Here is a 19,276-nt window from a genome sequence, read left to right as displayed (position 1 = left end):
TGTTAATGCAGCCTGTGAATTGAAAAAAAAAAGCATGTAATTAATCATAGGAGTTGGGGGGGATTCACTAAGCCTGAGTTATAGGGGAGAAGCTGGACAAGGCACTAGGACCTAGAAGGCATCTATCCACCCTGGCAGGAATTTCTTGCTTGGAGCTCAGACAACAAAGGCATAGAGAGATTGGTTTTCTTTCTCTCAGCATCTCCACCCAACCAGCAGAAAACCGGTGAGTGGGGCTTTCCAGTGATTTTCAGGCAGAATGTAACAGATGTCAAACGGGAAAAGCACAAGGCAAAGCGCTTGCTCTAGCTCTTTCTCTTTCTCTCCTTCTCCTTCTCTGAATTTTTTTTTTATTTTGCCTTATCCTATCGGATTTTTTCCTAAGCCTCTACCTGGGATTTTCCTTTGGAAAAGTGAGTTTGATGTTCCTTTGTTTTCACTGTGATGAATAATAGTTTAGAGTAATACCACCCCTGATCCTAAAGCAAAGCCAAGTGTTACTCGCATGCCTGGGGAAATGCTTGCTACTTGTATTGAGGAGGTGGGGTCTCTTACCACTGCAGGTTGTCTGACAGAGACAATGCTGAGCTCAGCACAGGTCATGGTGACATTGGAAGAAAAGGGGGACCGAGCCTGGCAAACCTACTAGACACCCGTCCTCCTTTATCTCCTGTCCTCCTGGTCCCTTGCAAATTTCTCGATGTGGCAGTGTGTAGCAGCTGAGCCCTGCTTGCTTTGTGAGTCCTTTTATCCCCATCTGTGAGATGCATGTTAATAGTTTGGTTCATAGGCTATGGTCACTACCTTTGCTAGCGCTTGAGGCTTCTGTTGTGTTTGGTTTCATGATTTCATTTCTTTCTTTCTTTCTTTCTTTCTTTCTTTCTTTCTTTCTTTCTTTCTTTCTTTCCTTCTCTCTCTTTTTCTTTCTTTCTTCTTTTTTCTCTTTCTTTCTTTTCCCTTCCTTTCCTTTTCTTCTTTCTTTCTTTCTTTCTTCCTTTTCCTTTCCTCATTTCTTTCTTTCTCTTTCTTCTTTCTTTCTTTCTTTCTTCCTTTTCCTTTCCTTTCCTCATTTCTTTCTTTCTTTCTTTCTTTCTTTCTTTCTTTCTCTCTCTCTGGTTCAGCAGAAAGGGAAAAAATAAATCTGACAGATGACCATCTTTTGCCTCAGCTAATGCACCTGGGCAATAGACAAGTTTGGGGTGAATTGCCCGCTGTGAGGGCAAAATGCCCCTTCAGTCAGGGTAGAAATACAGAACAATGAAAGGTGTGCTTGTTTCTGAAGGTCCCATATGCTTTTCAGGGACTCATTTGGGAATCTTTCAACAATTAAATTATTCCATTAAGAGGTGGGGCTGCATCGTTGGGGAGGGATCGTGCACATATTAAGAAACAAAACAAAAAAAAAAAAAACGAAAGAAAGAAAAGGATTTTGTGACCAAATGGTGCCAGAGGGGGCGGGGGGAAGCAGAGCTGATAACTTGTTAAATAACTGATTTTTCTAATCCTTTTTTTCAGCTTATTTCTTATGAATGTCGGATAGCTGCACCAGCTTGGTGGGGAAAGGGTTTGATGAATAGCACAAAGACAGTAGCTACTCCCTGGAGGCTGTCCCTTTAAAGGAGAATCCTGGTTTATTCTGGGGGGAGGGGATGCACACATTAGGGTAGGGAAGAGGGTTGGGAATAAAATTAAAACATTCCCCGTTGTAGTCATTTGACGGAGGCACAAAGATTGCTTCCCAAACTGGAGATGCTAACCTCAGCTAGCGCCTTCTATTCTCTTTAAGGGGATCTTGTCAGGCTATGGATTCATTTACAACTGTTAGTCATGTGGGCATGTGTGAGGAAACAGATGCCAGTTTTAATGTATTTAGCCCGAAGTTACAATTTGATAGGAGCCACTGTCAATAAGTCCCAGGATTTTAAGCGATTTCAAAATCCCTCCCTCTCCTCTGTTTTGGAACAGTGCCCAAAGTGCCTCCTTCCCCATCTCCCACCCCAACCCCCCACCATCGCCAGCACCCCCTCAGCCCCTCCTTCTTCTCTATTAAGATCAATATTCCTGCAGGTCAGGGGCAAGCAGCAGATGGGTCACAGGCTTTTTTCGAGCAGTTCTTTTCACAAGCAGCAGATTGCAGAACTGGATCTGGCTAATATTTGAATTCTTTTCTTTTTTCCCCCCCTCCCTGCCCCTCTTTCTTTGCCTCCCCTCACCCCCTTTGTCCAACACTCAGGTCTCTGAGGTTCCACCAAAATATGGAACTTGATTTTGGACATTTTGACGAAAGAGACAAGACATCCAGGAACATGCGAGGCTCACGGATGAATGGGCTGCCCAGCCCCACTCACAGCGCCCATTGTAGCTTCTACCGAACCAGAACCTTGCAGGCACTGAGCAACGAGAAGAAAGCCAAGAAGGTACGTTTCTACCGCAATGGGGACCGCTACTTCAAGGGGATTGTGTACGCTGTGTCCTCTGACCGTTTTCGCAGCTTTGACGCCTTGCTGGCTGACCTGACTCGATCTCTGTCTGACAACATCAACCTGCCTCAGGGAGTGCGTTACATTTACACCATTGATGGATCCAGGAAAATCGGAAGCATGGATGAACTGGAGGAAGGTAATTTCAAGGGTGGTGGCTCTTGGTGGGAGGTGGCATCGTTGGCTATGGTTACATTTCTTGGAGTTCATGGGAAAAACAAAATTAGGAATTATGTTTGTCAGAGCACCAGGTCGATGCCGAGACTCTCTGATCCTATAGGCATCGACAGACCATTAGCCATTGCTCTTCATGGCCTTTAGTCTCTGCTGGCGTTGGAGCGTGGATGGCGGTGATAATGCATTGTGCTCATCTGTCAGGGTACAAAGGAAAATCTGAATTGTGTCATTTACTCTGGATCTTGTTCATAGTCAATTCTAAGTAGCATTATTGAGGCAGACCATGAACTCCTTAGGGATGTAAAATGAAGAAGGAACTTTGGTTGGGTTAACAGAAAGGTATCCAAATATCCTTTGAGCTGCTGAGAGACTGTGAATTGCTGCGCATGGAAGTAGGCGTCCTAAAAGCAGGACTTCCTGGACATATTCATAAAGGATTATCCTTTTAGGTAAGTGGTCACTGCTCAGCTGTTGCTTCTAAAAAGCCCACTTCAGGGTGTGTCCCTAAGGCTGAGGTCATTGAGAGAAATACCAAAGAAAGCTGTAGGTATGTCTGGTATTTTAATAAAGACTATTCCTATTAGAATAGGAACTGACTCACTGTACCTAAGTCCCTTAATCCTCTCTAGAGTTTGGTTCTACAATCGAATTTTATGACTATGTTGCTGAAAACCCAAAAAACCTGGTACCCTCTCCAAAAGCAGGGACATCTCAGCTCTTAACAAAACCTTGCTCATCCACGACACCTTTCTCTGTGGTTATGTAGAAGATTGATCTTGGGACACGTGCTTAATACTGTACGTTATCAAGTCAATTATATGGTGGATGCCTCCCTATCCCCACTTTTAAATCGCTATAACATGGAATCCGTTTAACTTGACACGGTGCTTTAAAGGACAGCTTCGAGGGACGGTGATCATGCAAATGGCCCTCCCCAAACCCTTTCCTCCACCCCTCTAGCCCCACCTCCTCACCCCTTCCATTCCCTGAGGAAAGGTGAGTTTAGAGCAGGCAGATCTCTAGGGAAGCCAGATTATGAAGCAGCCAACAGGGAATGAGAAACAGCGCATTAAATGACTTGGTGTGGGAGTGCCCCGCCTCTGCTTCACTGCTTCTAGCTTTCTTGTGTTCTTAGACAAAGGAGCATGAGGGCTTCCCTTGCACAAGACCATGTTCTCGCAAGTCGCTGCTGTTTCTCAGGCCAGGTCAAGGGATTTGGAGCCAGTTGCTGATAAGAGACAGTGTCCATACGGCTAGTGGCTCTGGGTCTCATGGTTCAAGTCTGAGGTTTTTCCACATAACTGACCTTGAAAAACAATGCTAAGAAGGCTCAGATTATTTGATCGTGTGCCAGATGACCAGGCAGAGGTTAATCTGAGACTTTTTCTGAACATGCAAGGATTGACTATCCTAGCACGTATCTTAAAGGAGAGACAGGGCAAACTAGAAGGACTTGGCCCGAGGTTGAGGGAGCTGTCCAACAGAATAATTGATAGGGTGTTCATCTTTTGTCACTGTAAAGCCCATGTGTCAGTCGAATCTGAGGGGTGCCTCTGTCATAATTTTCACAAACAAAGCACCTTGAATCACCCAGTATGTCCTCATTGCCACTAGTTGTGATTTGTTAAAGGCCATGACAGATGCTAAGGCAGAATTCTGAACCAAGGGACATTGTATTTCGAGTAGGAATTAGAATGTTCTTGTGTCTGATCGAAGAGAAGTGTCATGCACAGATTTCCCCCCTCCCCAGATCCATTTTTTAACATATCTTGCTCAAGGACAAGCCCTTGATATTGATTTTTTTCCCTAGATGTGTGTGTGTGTGCATGTGTGTGTGTGTGTGTGTGTGTGTATGTTTTGTGATGATCTCAGCTCAATATAGATAATAAATGTAATTTTGAAGACTGCACCCTTTCTCCTGACCCTTTTGAGTCCTGCTAGATTGGACTCTTCCCCTGGGTGCATTGGTAGTGCTTCCTGGGTTATATAGAATGTAAAGAAGGCTCACTCGCATTTATTCATGTATCATCTGCATCCACAAGCTGCAGTGACCTCCCAGTCCTTAGTACTGCTCATTCAGTCAAGGAAATTCTGGGGTATCTCTAAGATAATATTGAGAAATGTGGCCAGCTTTCCCACTGCTGCAGAGCCAGATGGGAAAGGGCACTGGGGATGAGGAAGATAAAGAAGAAGAAGGTTTTTTTCTCTCCTGTTTTGCCCTTTGGAACTACTCTTCTGGGAATGGAGGGCAGAAGCCCCTCACTTTGTTCACCATTGGAAGAGGTTGAATGAAAGATTAAGAGTATTCATGCACACTGTTCCCCAAGAGACTTCACGCTGAAAAAGTTTGGAAAGATCCCTGATGAAGAATCAGAGGCAGCAGTTTCTAGTCTTAGAGGCAGAAGGTTATTGCAGGAAAAGGAGTCTTTGGAATCAGATTTGTTTCCAATCCAAAATCTGCCACCTGCTAGCTGGTGCGACCTTGGGGAAACCATGTAGACTCCCTGAGCCTCAGTTTTTCATCTGTAAAGTGGGAATAGCTGCTTTGAGGATTAAATAAGAAAATGGGTATGAAGTTTTTACTATTATTCCTGGTATACAGGAATAAAGGGTAGCTATGACTGTTGGGTTGTCCTAGTTTATAGCTGGTTAGCTACATAACTTATTGTCACGGTAAATAATGTTCTCCTTTGTAAAACAGCATTTTTGAAGAAAACTGCCATTTTAAGGTATAATTTACACAAAGTAAAAATCACCCATTTAGGTGTACAATTCAATGATTTTTTTTTAATTTTAAAATTTTTAAAAAATAATTTTTAAGTTTATTTATTTATTTTTGAGAGACATAAAGAGAGATAGAGAGAGAGGTAGAGAGATAATCCCAAGCAGGCTCCACACTGTCATTCCAGAGCCCAATGCAGGGCTTGAACCCATGACCCGTGAGATCAATCAAGAGTCAGACGCTCAACCAACTGAGCCACCCAGGCGCCCCTACAATTCAATGATTTTTAGAAAATTTACCAAGTGATGCAGCCATCATCATAATCTAATTTTAGATAACTCTCGTCACCCCGAATGGAAACCCTGTACCAATTAGCTGTCATTGTCCATTTCCCTCACTCTCTCCAGTCCTAGGCAACAACTTACCTACTCTATGTCTCCACAGATTTGCTTATTATATAAACTGAATCATATACCATGTGGTCTTTTGTGACTGGCTTATTTCCCTTAGAAAAGTGTTTTTAAGGTTTATTCATGTTATACCATGTATCAACACTTTGGTCCCTCTTATTGAGGAATAATACTCCATTGTATGTATGAACCACATCTTGTGTATCTATTGTAACATTTGTGTGAGACTAGTAACACCTGCCTTCTTTACCTATCAGGGTGGTTGTGAGGATATAATTAGATAATAGCTATGGAAACGCATCGACAAGGTAAAGCTATAGCTACAAGGTATTATTGTTAATGATGTAAAAAAATAAAGCAATAATGATGACACTACTGAGGGGGTCAGTGGGATTCCAGAGCCTATGGGATGGCCAGTGGCTCCCAAACCTGGCTGCCTTTCAGATTCTTCCAGAGATTCAGGAAAATATCAATTCCTGTGTCATACCCCAGATCTATTGAATCAGAATCCCCAGGGCTAGGGCTGCAGAATCTATGTTTTTAACAAATCTCCCCAGGTGATCTTTTAAACTTGAGAAATACTGGATTAGGTGATCCTGATGGTCCCTTTCAGCTAACTACAGTGATGGGAGTTCCTAGGAGTGAAGAAGTCCTTGGTTTTGTTTTGTTTTGTTTTTTCCTTTGTAGACCTTAAAGGAATAATGGAGCATGGAACATACGGTTTCCAAATGGCCACTTTGTTAAATATTTAGAAAAAAATAAAATGAAATAAAAAACAATTGGTATTGGTTAATAATCACTCTGGCCTGTTACACTCCTTGTCTAATGCCTCTAGTCTACTGTTTGCTGCTAGATGCTGAAAGTCGCAAGGGTGACATTTTGGACCCAAATCAGGTTATTTATCTCAGCTTTTCCACAGCTCTTTGGGTACACAAGGAGTCTTAGTGAAGCCATGTAGGCTGTGGTCGTATTATGTGTTAGTCATATTCCCAGTGGGTCAATGAATGTGACTCTTCCTTTTGTCTTGTTTAGTCTTTCATTGCAAAATCATTCTCCTTCCCTTCCTGCCCAGTTCCTTCCTCACTTCTTTGTGAGTACCCAGATCAATCTTCGGGGTATTATTTTGAGCGTTATTACGTGGAGCATGGGACAGAATATGGACAATTGGGACCGTCTTGCTGGAAAATCTGAGTTGAACAGTGACATCAGTTATGATCCAGACCCTTTGCCATAACTCATTTGAGATGAGATGAGATGAGATGAGATGAGATGGAACCACCTTCTCACTAACTTATCCTCTAGCTCCTAAAGCAAGCACATTGCCAAAGAGAAGGATTTGAAGACACCTGGGAGACAGGTACATCATTAATAGATAGGATAATACAATGCAGTATCATTTAATATTTTCCTTCTTGAATGAGGAAGTTCTGGAAAAGAGGAGAAAGCCCAGGCAGAAGTGTTTTCACACTGAGAAAATATGAGTGTATTTCATGTTTTTGAAAATGGAGCCATCCTGAAAATGAAGGGAGGTGGACATAGATCATCTTTAAAAAAATGTTTTTTAATGTTTATTTATTATTTTTGAGAGAGAGAGAGAGAGAGAGAGAGAGAGAGAGAAGGGGAGGGGCAGAGAGAGAGGAAGACACAGAATCCGAAGCAGGCTCCAGGCTCTGTGCTGTTAGCACAGAACCCGATGCGGAGCTTGAACTCAGAAACCACAAGATCATGACCTGAGCGGAAGTCAGACGCTTAACCGGCTGAGCCACCCGGGCGCCCCGACATTAGATCATCTTGAGCCCATATCCTGTTCCCTTCCTGCCCTTTCAGCTGTGCTTCCATGACTTCATTTCCTTACCCTCTTTCTCCCTGAAGCAGATAGTCAGTTCCAGAAAATTGTCACCTTGCCTGGCTCTGGCTTTCTTTCTAGGCTCCCAATGGGTGGGAAATGGCCCCTGCAAGCTGTGTCAGGATTGGAACCCAGCTGTGTAAAGGTGCAATACACCTCATCCAGCTCCAAGTGCCAGGCAGCTGGATGGGCAGGAAGCACCCAGCTCTGGCAGCAGATGTTGCCAATGTTTGCAAAATGAGAACAAGGAAGCCTTGGTCTAGAGACGCAGCAGCACGTTTGATGTCTTTCCAGTAGTACAAGTGGAGAGTCCTCGGTAGTGGGCGCCTATTTCTTTAAAGTTTAATGACCCTCATAACGTTACCTCCTCCAGCCTTTTGGGGATGGAAAAGAGAAGAAAATTCCTTCTCGTGGATCTTTAGGTCTGGAAGGAACTGAGATGTCACCTAGTGTAATACCTTCTATTTATAGATGGAAAAGCTGAGACTTTGAGATTAAATGATTTGCTGAGGTCACACAGCTCCCAAAGGCCTGATTGGGACTGGGATTCAGGGTCTGACTTCCCAAGTTGTTGCCCTTGACCACTGTAAATATCCTGCCCTCTGGTCAGGGATGTGTGATTACAGGGGAGGCTATGCATGTGTGGGGACAAGAGTTGTGGGAGAAATCTCGGTACCTGCCCCTCAATTTTGCTGTGAACCTAGAACTGCACTAAAAAGTATAAAGTCTTAAAAGGATCCTGCCCTCAGCATGCATCATCAGTGGCACCACGTGGCTTCGCTGGGTGTTAACCATGGAGTCCTACATGTGACTTTTTCAACAACTGGATACCTCCTCTTATCCAGTAGGAAACTGTTATGTTTGAGGCATGAGACCTGGGTAGTGGTCCTGTTATATACATTATTATAGCTCAGTTCCAAGATGGCTGCTGTTGCTTCTTTCTTTTTTCTTTCCTTGGGCTTTTCCTCCTCCTCTTTTCATCTCCTTCCCCTCAGCTCTTTCTTCCTCCTTGCTTCTTTCCTCTTTCTTTCTTGTTCTCTCTCTATTCTTTCAGATGAGGGCCTTAATGATAACCATAGCTAGAGTTTCTCAAGTGTTTGCCATGCACTAGGCTCTGGGCTCAGCAGTTTCTATCCATCATCTCATTTGTGCCTCACCACAACCTTATGAGGTAGGTATTGTTATTATCATTCCCACTTTGCAGACAACTTACTGAAGCTGGGGGAGGTTAGGTAACTTGCTCAAGGGCACACAGCTAGGAAGTGTTGGAGACCCTATTCTGACTGACATCACATCAGCTGCTCTTTTTCCATTACTCCATGTTGAGGCCAAAAGGAGAGAGTGGAGAGACTAAAATGTACTGTTGGAAGGTGCTCAACATAGATTTGGCTGAGAGCTGGGCCCTCTGGAAAGTTCTTGGTGCCATATGATACTATAGCTGTCTGCCATCATGTTCATTTTCATCTGGGGGTGGTTAATCATACTCATAGTTCAGAGGCTTAAGAGGTTTAAGACATGGGAGCAAAATAAGTCCAGAGTCCTAATAGGGCTACACAGCTGACTCTCCAGAGGAGACTGTAGATGAGTGAAATCATAAATATATAGCCTCACACATTTCTACACCACCAGTTGTCAGAGTTTTAAAGTACTTGACAAGTTATGGAAAACATCTGACTTAAAGGCACTAACCTCTTGGAAGGTACCCGTGAATCTGGTGGAGTGCTAAGGCAACGGGCCATCTCGAAGGGTGGGGGGGGGGATATTGGCTGTGAGTAGATGGGGGAATTGAGCGGGCTCCTTCACCCCTTAAAGTCACAAATTAAAGACCCTAGCCTCTAATCCCTTGGGTTAGGTTGGATTTGCCAGCAAGGGAGCGAGAGAGTTTAGGGTTTCTTTCGACTGAGTTCTTTGACTACGCCATCCTGGGTGTGCGTATGTGCACCACGTGGGAGAGGACGCCTATGTTCACCTACAAACCTCCCCCTGGCCCCCTGACAAGACAGAACACCAATGGCCTCTTGGACTCAGAGCAGTGTTGGAAGCCACTCACCCTTCCCCTTCACAAACACACATAAATGTCCTCAAAGGTGCCCTAGAGAATCTGACTGAATCTTCTCTCAGCACTAACTGAAAAATTTATTAATTAACATGACTTAAAGGATTTGGCGCTGCAGCAAAGCAATCAATATTTGCAAAAGGAGGGAATTATCAGCCCGGTGTTTCTGAATGTCCCTGCATGGTTCTCCCGCTGAGACCAAAGGAAGAAGAGCCATCAGTCCGTAATTGTGTGTAATGCTTTCTTTGCACTGGCTAGGGTTGACCAACTTATTTATTTAGAATTGTTACTGATGAGTTAAGCCTGATTAACTCACACTAGTTTTCTGCAGCTTGACCTCTGGATGAACTTCTATATACCTTCAGGCTAATGTGTTTTACTCAACAAATTCAACCTTTTCCAATACTCTCTCCTCCAGGCTGAGCCTACCTCTCTTCCTCTTTTCTCCAGCTTCTAGTCCCAGGTGTCTACTCCCCGCCACTGCCTTGCCTCTGGCCCCGGTGTTCCTTCCGCTGTATTAGTCATTTCCTGTAGCCCAAGATAAATGTGAAAAGTACACTAGATTCCTCCAATCCATAAATCTAGCTGTATAACATATTATTACATCTCCACCTCCTTACTTGTGGCAGCCAAGGGTGAGTCCTGGTGAAGAGAGCCTTGAACACACAGATCTAGTGTGTAGCATTGGGGAAGATGCAAAGATGAGGGGTGGGTGGTAGAAACAGGGGAAAGTATTTCTCAAGCAACAGCTAGATTTGCAAACATAAGCAACGGGGTGTGTGTGTGTGTGTGTGTGCGCGCGCGAGCACGCGCATGTTGTTATTCAGGCAGTTTCTCCACTTTGATGTGGAGGTGAGCAGTAGAGGACACAATAGTGTATATATATACACATATACATATGTATATGTATATATATATGTATATATTCACCACACACATACATTTCACATTTCAATATTCCACTGCTTAGCCACATACTCTGTGCAAAGGACAATGTGGCTTCTTGGCAGGTATGTACTATATGCCCAATGTACAAGGATACTTGGGTCACTTTAACTTGGGATAAACTATTAATTTTGAAAGTTCTCCCTGGTTTATAATATAACCATGGAATGTGGCTATGAGTCCAGAAATAGGACAGGAACATTAAGAAATAGAAACATGTTAAAAACACTCCAGTAATGCCCCTGAATATCAACAAACATCCTAGAAATTAACATAAACATTTCAATTGCAATAAAATCGTATCAAACTCTACACTCTGGATGGAAACAAACATACTAGAAATGAACATAAACATTTCAATTGCAATAGAACCGTATCAAGCGAGAGAACCCTGCTTGTTAGATTATACTTAGATGTATGGGTTCATTGTCCTTAAAACCCTTAGCTTTATAGGATTTTTCAGCTCTTGAATTTGAATGATCCAAGTTTTAGAGAGACAGCCCAGTAAGAAATTGTGCCTACAGTTGGCTATTATCACCGTATCTCCAAAAGCCCTACTCCAAGGTCAATGTGCATTAGTTTGGTTAGAATGGTCCACATATTGGCTGTTGAACTAATCACCACTTATTTCTTCCCTTAGGGGAAAGCTATGTTTGCTCCTCAGACAACTTCTTTAAAAAGGTGGAGTACACCAAGAATGTCAATCCCAACTGGTCTGTCAATGTGAAGACATCCGCCAATATGAAAGCCCCCCAATCCCTGGCTAGCAGCAACAGTGCCCAGGCCAGAGAGAACAAGGACTTTGTGCGCCCCAAACTGGTGACCATCATTCGCAGCGGGGTGAAGCCTCGGAAGGCTGTGCGTGTGCTTCTGAACAAGAAGACAGCCCACTCTTTTGAGCAAGTCCTCACTGACATCACCGAAGCCATCAAGCTGGAGACCGGGGTTGTCAAAAAACTCTACACTCTGGATGGAAAACAGGTAGGTACTTTTTTTTTTTTTAAAGTACTCTTCTTCTCAGTTGTTCTAAATGCCTGGATGACCATCCTGCACCTCAGGCATCATTTCTGGTTGGGGTCTCTTCCTCCGCCTCCCATCATCCCTACCTGATATTTCGGGTATCATTTGGAAGAAAGGTCTTTTCAGCAGACAAAACATTGGACTAGAAATCTGAGGCTATGAAATTCAATCTGCTTCTGTCTCATCAATTAGGATGGTCACTTAGCCTCAGCTTTCTTATCTGCTGAGTAAAGGACCTAGAACCTAGATCCTACACGTTCTTATAAATCTGAATGTGGCTATCACATGATGCAACCTTGATCACTCAATGTGTATGCCTAGAAATGAGATTTGCCAGCTCATTTCTTCTTAGATGGCCTTAGGTTGGTATTCAGCATCCATTGTGGTGAAAAGAGGTTGAAGTAGCCCTCATGTTCTGTGAAAGGACTCGGATACAGGGGAAGCACTGAAGTCTCTGGTTCCTTGTCTTTGCCTCACACTAGACCACATTTTTCCTTTCTCCCTTTTCCGTGTGACATGGCTGTCTTAATTTGGTTCCACTGATGGTTTTGTGTGAGAAAGGGACTATTTCAGGATCCTAAAATTAGCCCAAGAAAGATGCTGCCATCTGTTCCTCTCCAAATCAGGTTCTTCATGTCATTGGTTATGCTACTAAAGTGCCACCTATATTAATATCTGGGAAAGAATGCAGCCAGGCGTCTCCATCAGACAGATGCACCATTCTCTTGAGCATAGGGAGCTGTAAATGTGTGACAAAATATGTTCCAAGAGAATTGGAACAGTGGCTGGTTCTGTTAGCTCTAAAGAGAATCCTGGTCCCCCACGAGAGAAGACAACTGCGGATTATTATTGGTCCGTACTCTCTACCTTCTTAAAATACCTTTGGTGTGTACGCAATTATATAGATTCTGAAGAAGCAGATTCACTCTCCATCAGAATGACTGATGAGTGTTCAAATGCAGAACTGTGTCTCCTCCCATGATTTCTGACATATACTGAATGCTGCAAGAGTTTAAATCTCTGGTAAAACTCAAACTCACATATTTGGGAATGTTTCTAAATTTGTGACTTTTACATGTTCCTCATTCTGTGATCTGAGTGATGCCTGGACGCATTGGTTGAATGTGATTTGTGTTTGTTGCACCAAAGCAACGAATTTACCTGCCATGGGAAAAGTCCCAACTCCAAGCATCTCTTAAAGAGGATCTCTTTCCTGAGGACCAAGTACATAATAAACAGGAGCTTCCCAGGAGCAGGCGGAGTCATTGGACACCTCATCTTGGGGAAATAGAAGCCAGGGGTTTTAGGATCATTGGATCTTAGTGTTGACAGTGACCTTAGAAGCCATGACATTTAATCTCCCACCTATGGCAAGGATATACTCTGCAAGCATTTCAATTTCATAAGACAGCCTATCCCACTGTTGAAAACCTGTGATTTTTAGAAAGATTTTCCTTATATCGGGCATTAAGTCCACATCTCTATACCTTCAGCCTCTTGGAGTAACGTGTGACAAATACAAATCAAGGACTTAAGACTGAGATTCAGAAGACCTGGTTTTTATTGTAATATTGCAACTCACTATGTGACCCTTGGACTAATCACTTAACTTTCCGAAGCCTCCCACTTCTCTATACAAGGGGGCTGATGACACCTGCCCTACCCATGCTCACAGAATTCACCTGAAGATCAAAAGAAATAATGGATACGAAAGCACTTTGTAAATTAAAACACAAGATGTAAATATGTATGCATACGATTCGCCATTAAACCAGGTATGTCAATTGCTAGACAATTTAGATATATATCTACAAATGTTAGTTCCTTTCCCTCTACTTTCCCTCCATCATTCTTAGCACAAATTCTCAGCATTTTATGGAGCTATACCACACCTTGGCATTCTGTGGTTGCTCTTAGTGGTAAATAAAGCCACACCTCCACCTCCTACATGAGCAGGCTCCAAACCTGTGATGGGTGGATTTTCATCCTACAGCAGGCCACACAGAACAGCAAGCTTTCTCCAACTCCTTCAAGCATTGGCTCCCATTTCTTTGGGGAACACAGTACAAAATGTTAGTGTATGATATAGTGTGTGTCCCGAAACATCAGGAGCAGTGCTCAAGGGAATAGGACAAAGCTTTGTCAGACATCAGTACCTCTGAATACAGTTCCTTCTCCTTAAAATGTCTCTTTCTGCCTGCTTGGACGCCTGAGGGTTGTCTTTTAAGGCCTGTTTCAAATATCATATTATCCCTGAAAACTTCTCTGTCTTCAGGTTCTTGCACCTCTGTGCAAGGTTAAAGTAATCTTAACCTTTTTTTTTTTAATTCTCAGTTCTGATACATTGTGGAATCTCTATAAATGTTTGTTGATTGAACAGACTGACATAAAGCTATTCTAACTTGGCCTAGGTAGATGTTATGAGATGTTCTGAGAAGCCCTCTGCGTTCAGTGCCCCAAACACCATCTTTAGGTCTATCAGAAAAGATAGGAGGCTTCCAAAGGAGTGTGTATTCCCCCTGGGGAGCTCCTATTTGTTACTTACGTGGAAGTCATGGCAAGTCATGGCAAGTTAAGGCAACATTTCCCAAAGTATATTCTAAAAACCGTCCCCATCTCCTGCTCCCCAGCAGCTTTTCATAAAAGGGTTCTGTGGTCAAATAGTGTTGTGAAATGTTGCAAATTATAAGCCCTTCTTAGAGATTCATGGTGCTCATTGGCACATTAAATGTTCTGAGAAGTCCTGCAGAAAGGAAACCAATTTAATTAAGACCCACGATTTCCCCAATTTTATTTAACCACAAACACTTTTTTTTATGGGATATACATGTATATATTCTGAAGAGCACACTAGGAAATGCTGTTTACAGAAGATGCTGAATGATTAGGAACTAACTACCCTAACCTCACTGGTTAGATTGGTATGCATGGGGTAACCCACAAATCAAACATTGTTGTGCGGTTACAGAAAGGACATTAAATAACAAAATTTGGGGGTGCAGGGACAAACCTACTAATTACAAAATAGGTGCTGAGTATACTGAAAGTTAGCCAAACTCAAAATCTTGGAGCCCAGCCCATTCCCCAATTCTGGTGATGACAGCTCTAATGTTAACACCTGTCAGTCACTTTGATTACTGGTGGGTATTCTTACTGCTTGGGAATATGATCTTCCTCAATGCAGGCTGAAGGCACATGTGTTGCAATGGTTTGGACGCGCTTGGATATTCCGTGTCTGTCTTTGCCTAAATGTGGCACTAGGCAGAAAGGACAACGTATGGTCAAGGCTATTTGTTATGGAACATTTTAATCATGAAATCAAGGCCATCACTTGGATTTGGTCTTGCTTCAACTGGATCTCAGACTGACAAAAAATCACGTGGTTTTCTCCCCCTTTGTTTGAATAATGATCAGTTAAAACAGCCCAGTTGATTATTCCAGATTTATTGTTGCTTCTGCTCTTCTGTGTACAGTTTGATTGATTGGCTTACGCTGATTGACAAGAAATCTACGGACATGGCTATCATCTCTTTCTCTCTGTTTTTATTTTGGATGGCTTTTGGAGCCCTTGGTCTCTTTAGGGCTTATGTTTTTCCAGTATAGAAGACAGATTTCCTGACTCATTGCCCCTGACATATTTGTGGTCTGTGTAGACAGAAGAACTAACCATCATCAGTACAAAGGGGTCCCAACTTATTCCTCACCTCAATAAGAAGTTGCTAATGAAATGAGGAGTCAGCAGGGCCCTTGCTAATCTCATGGGCTATAATGGATTTCTAGGAGGTCAGGGAAAATATGAAGGGTTAGATGATGATGCATATTAGTTAACTCCCAGATGAGATTGTTTTTTTTTTTTTGATTCTTTGGCAGCTGGAGTGGTTTTTGCAGTGTGTTGACAAAATTATCCAAATATTAATTTTCATGGTCAAGCCACACACTTATGCTTAAAGATCATGGATGTGTAAAAACTAGAACCCAAATTTCTGGTTCACTTGGTGGTAGTACTAGCTCAGTAACCTAGTCTTAAATTCATTTGTTTTAAACATTGTATTTATTTATTTACTGAGAGAGGGAACGAGGGGCAGAGGAAGAGCGAGAGAAAGAATCTTAAGCAGGTTCCGTGTCCAGCACCGGGCCCAAAGCAGGACTATATCTCACAACCGTTGAGTCATGACTTGAGCTGAAATCAAGAGTTGAACGCTTAACCGATTGAGCCACCCAGCACCCCCCAGCCTTACATTCATTTCTGTAAAGCATAGAGCATGGTGCTTCCATTGGAGATGCAGAGCTTTAATAATAGACTTCTAGCTTTTTGGCATCTTAAACAGGGGTGCAGCTGGTTCTCACACCATCCATATTCATGCTGCACTTATTGGCATCTCTGGTCTCAGTTTTGTCCACATGCAGGGTCTGTGCAGTCAAAGATTTATCACTGCCTCAAGACACATGCCTAAGGGCTAAGTATGCCCTTTAGTATTTGTGTTACCTTTGTTAGGCCCATTTTCAATTGGGTGAATTTATTTTATGTCTCTATATCTTTCTAGTACCAACTACTTGGACCAGAATTTTAGGTCTCAGAAAAATAACATGAAAGGGTTTTAGGCTGATTCCAAGGTGACCCATAGTCTTGGAAGCTAGAACAGGAGTTTTAAGACATGTTTTGAACCATAAGATGATGAAATAGGAAAATGAGAGCACAGAGGATGTTTGAATGACTGTTAAGTATTCCAGAAAAAACTTGTTCCGTCTTGGTATACTAAGTAACTGGGTGCTGCAGGCACAAAGGGAATCACGGGAAACACAGGAAGACAAGGTGGATTTAACCTTGAAAATGTTGAGTGCATTTCCCAAGGTGAATGTGTTCTTACTTTGCCTGTGTAGCCAGGTTTTCTCTCCCCCGCCCCCATCATCTCTGCCCCCTCCAGCCACATCTGGTCTTACTTATATTCCTTGGCCTCCAGTTCTCCCAGAGCCAACCTCTCTTTCCTCCTAGTGTTATGACCCTTTCAGTCAACATTTGGCTCAATAGAAAAAGCCACGTGGCCGTAAGTTATGCCCCAAGAGGGAGGTCATTTATCATTGACCTTCTCTTGAGCAAATCAAAGCTGGAAAGGTGATGTTTGTATTACCAAAAGATCCCCCTCCCCAATCTTCCACAGATTCAATTCCTGGAGACAGGCTTTGAGAGGATTGGCTTGGGCATGAAGTAGAAAAGATCAAAGATAGGAAGCCAGGCTCTGTGAAAGGAGACGGTTTGCAAACTACCTTGCCATTTGTAATGGCCTTCAAGATGCCTCACACTGAGGTAGATTTTGTACTTTAAAAGAAGGCATATGATGGAGGTAGCCAAACATCAAATATACTGTCCATCTGGAAAGAAAGGACAAAGCATAGGTTGGCAATTGGTTATTTCTTCAGTAATTTATCCTCTTAGAGTTGTATTGTTGAAGAGATGCTCTTGGCTCTGAGCAATGATGGAGGTGGGGCCTGGCCATTTCAATCAAAAGCTTTGGCATAGTATTCCAGTCTTCCACACCAACTAGTCTGTCAATATCCAACATTCAGCATATATAAAGAGCCCTAAACTGGGATTCAGAGACCTGAGTTCTAGTATCCACTCTATTCTCCACTGTGTGACATGGGGCCAATCATATCTCTTCTCCGGGCCTTAGGTTTTGAGATAAGTACTTGACCTTCAAGAGTACTTCTAGCTCTCTGATAACAGAGTATTCATCTCACAGTGTGGTTTCTGTCTAGATATTTTTCACCAAGCCACTACTCTTTTCAATGTCCTTCCACTCTCTGTGCTCCCACAATCTCCAATGTAATGTACTCACCTTGGTGGAGATGTTGTTTTCTAGGATGGTCCCTATGGTATTTGCACAGTTCTTCTATTCAGAAGATCTGAATATAAAAGATCTTACAATTTCTGTGATGGCATTACTAAAGAATATTTTTGAGCTTATAATTTTGATTTGACCTCTTTTTCTCTCCAACGGATGATATGAGGAGTAGAGGGTGGAGGAACCATAAAACAAAACAAGATAAAAGCCAGCTTGCTAAAATTGTGACAGGTGTTTGACAGTGTCATTATTAAGGTGTCTCCACCACAGTGGTGCTATTTTCAATGCTGGGAAGGATCATTGCCAACATGGGGTTTGATCTGGGGATGCGGACTATTCCATTACCGGCCATTGAAGTAACTGGCCTCTTGACCTTCACTCTTTATTTTCATCTTTCTCATTGTCAGTCCCTCAAAAGGGCAAGAAAAGCATTGCCCCCAAATACAGATTTTAAAATACCCTTACTGAGATATAATTCCCATATCATACAGTTCACCTATCTTAAGTGTACAATCCAATGGCTTTTAGCATATTCACAGAGTTCTGCATCCATCACCACAATCAATTTTAGAACAGTTTCATCACCACACACACGCACACACACACACACACGTACTATGCCCCGTAGACATCATGCTCCAATCCCCAGTCATCCCATCCCTAGACAATCTCTTATCTACTTTCTATCTCTACAGATTTGCCCATTCAGGACATTTAATGTAAATGCAATCATACAATTATGTGATTTATTGTGGCTTATTTCTTCACATGGTTTCAAGGATGATCATTTTGTAGCATAGCAATACTTCATTCCTTGTTATGGCTGAATAATAATCCATTGTAGAAATATATCTCAGGGAGCCTGGGTGGCTCAGTCAGTTGAGCGTCCGGCTTCGGCTCAGGTCATGATCTCACAGTTTGTGGGTTCGAGCCCCGCATCGGGCTCTGTGCTGACAGCTCAGAGCCTGGAGCCTGCTTCGAATTCTGTGTCTCCCTCTCTCTCTGCTCCTCCCCGACTCATGCTCTCTCTCTCTCTCTTTCAAAAAAAAATAAATAAAAACACTAAAAACATTTTTTTTTAAAAGGAAATATATCTCATTTTATTTACTAATTCTTAGTTGACGGCTATTTGGTTGTTTCCACCTTTTGGCTATTATGAATAATGCCGCTATGAACATTCATGTTCAGATTTTTATGTGGCCCTCATTTATCTTGGGGAAATACCTGGGAGTGTTACTGCTGGGTTACGTGTTCAAATTTTTAAGAAACTGCCAAAATGTTTTCTAAAGTAGCATCACCATTTTTCATGCCTATCAGCAATGTAGGATGAGAATTCCAGTTCCTCCACATCCTGTTAACACTGGTTATCAACTACCTTTTTATTAGGGTCATCCTAGTGGGTGTGAAGTAGTATCTCATTGTGGTTTTCATTTGAATTTCCCTAAGAACTAATGATATCAAATATTTTTTCACATGCTTATTGAACATTTGTATATCTTCTTTGGAAAAAATGTTTGTCTAGATCCTTTGCCCATTTTTAAGTGGAGTTCTGTTTTCATATTATTGAGTTATAAGAGTTCTTTATATATTCTGGATACAAGTCCTTTATACATATGTCATTTGCAAATATTTTCTCCCAGTCTATAACATATCTTTTAATATTTTAATGACTATCTTAACTTTTCAAGGACATTGTTTTCATTCTGATGAAGTCTAATTTATGAATTTTTCTTTTTTTAAATGTTTGTTTATTTTTTTGAGAGAGAGAGAGACAGAG

At 42.3% G+C, this 19,276-nt stretch overlaps 1 protein-coding gene across 5 annotated transcripts in view; it reads left to right on the top strand.

The window, feature by feature from the left end:
• Positions 1 to 89: 89 nt before the first annotated feature.
• The window catches only part of DCX (doublecortin), a 112,470-nt gene continuing 93,283 nt past the window's right edge, over positions 90 to 19,276 (top strand). For 4 of the 5 annotated variants that reach the window (XM_043569689.1, XM_043569688.1, XM_043569687.1 and 1 more), the window contains exons 1-3: positions 90 to 226; positions 2,234 to 2,619; positions 11,277 to 11,617. In XM_043569689.1, the coding sequence (XP_043425624.1) occupies positions 2,256 to 2,619; positions 11,277 to 11,617 (705 nt within the window). In that variant the 5' untranslated portion in view covers positions 90 to 226; positions 2,234 to 2,255. Of the gene's footprint in view, positions 227 to 289; positions 414 to 2,233; positions 2,620 to 11,276; positions 11,618 to 19,276 lie in introns of those variants that run through there. The other variant, XM_043569686.1, reaches the window with a different exon arrangement.

Source organism: Prionailurus bengalensis, chromosome X, assembly GCF_016509475.1.
Source record: "Prionailurus bengalensis isolate Pbe53 chromosome X, Fcat_Pben_1.1_paternal_pri, whole genome shotgun sequence".
Lineage (NCBI taxonomy): Eukaryota > Metazoa > Chordata > Mammalia > Carnivora > Felidae > Prionailurus > Prionailurus bengalensis.
Note: the sequence above shows the minus strand (reverse complement) of the source record. Positions and strands in the feature narration are given on the sequence as shown.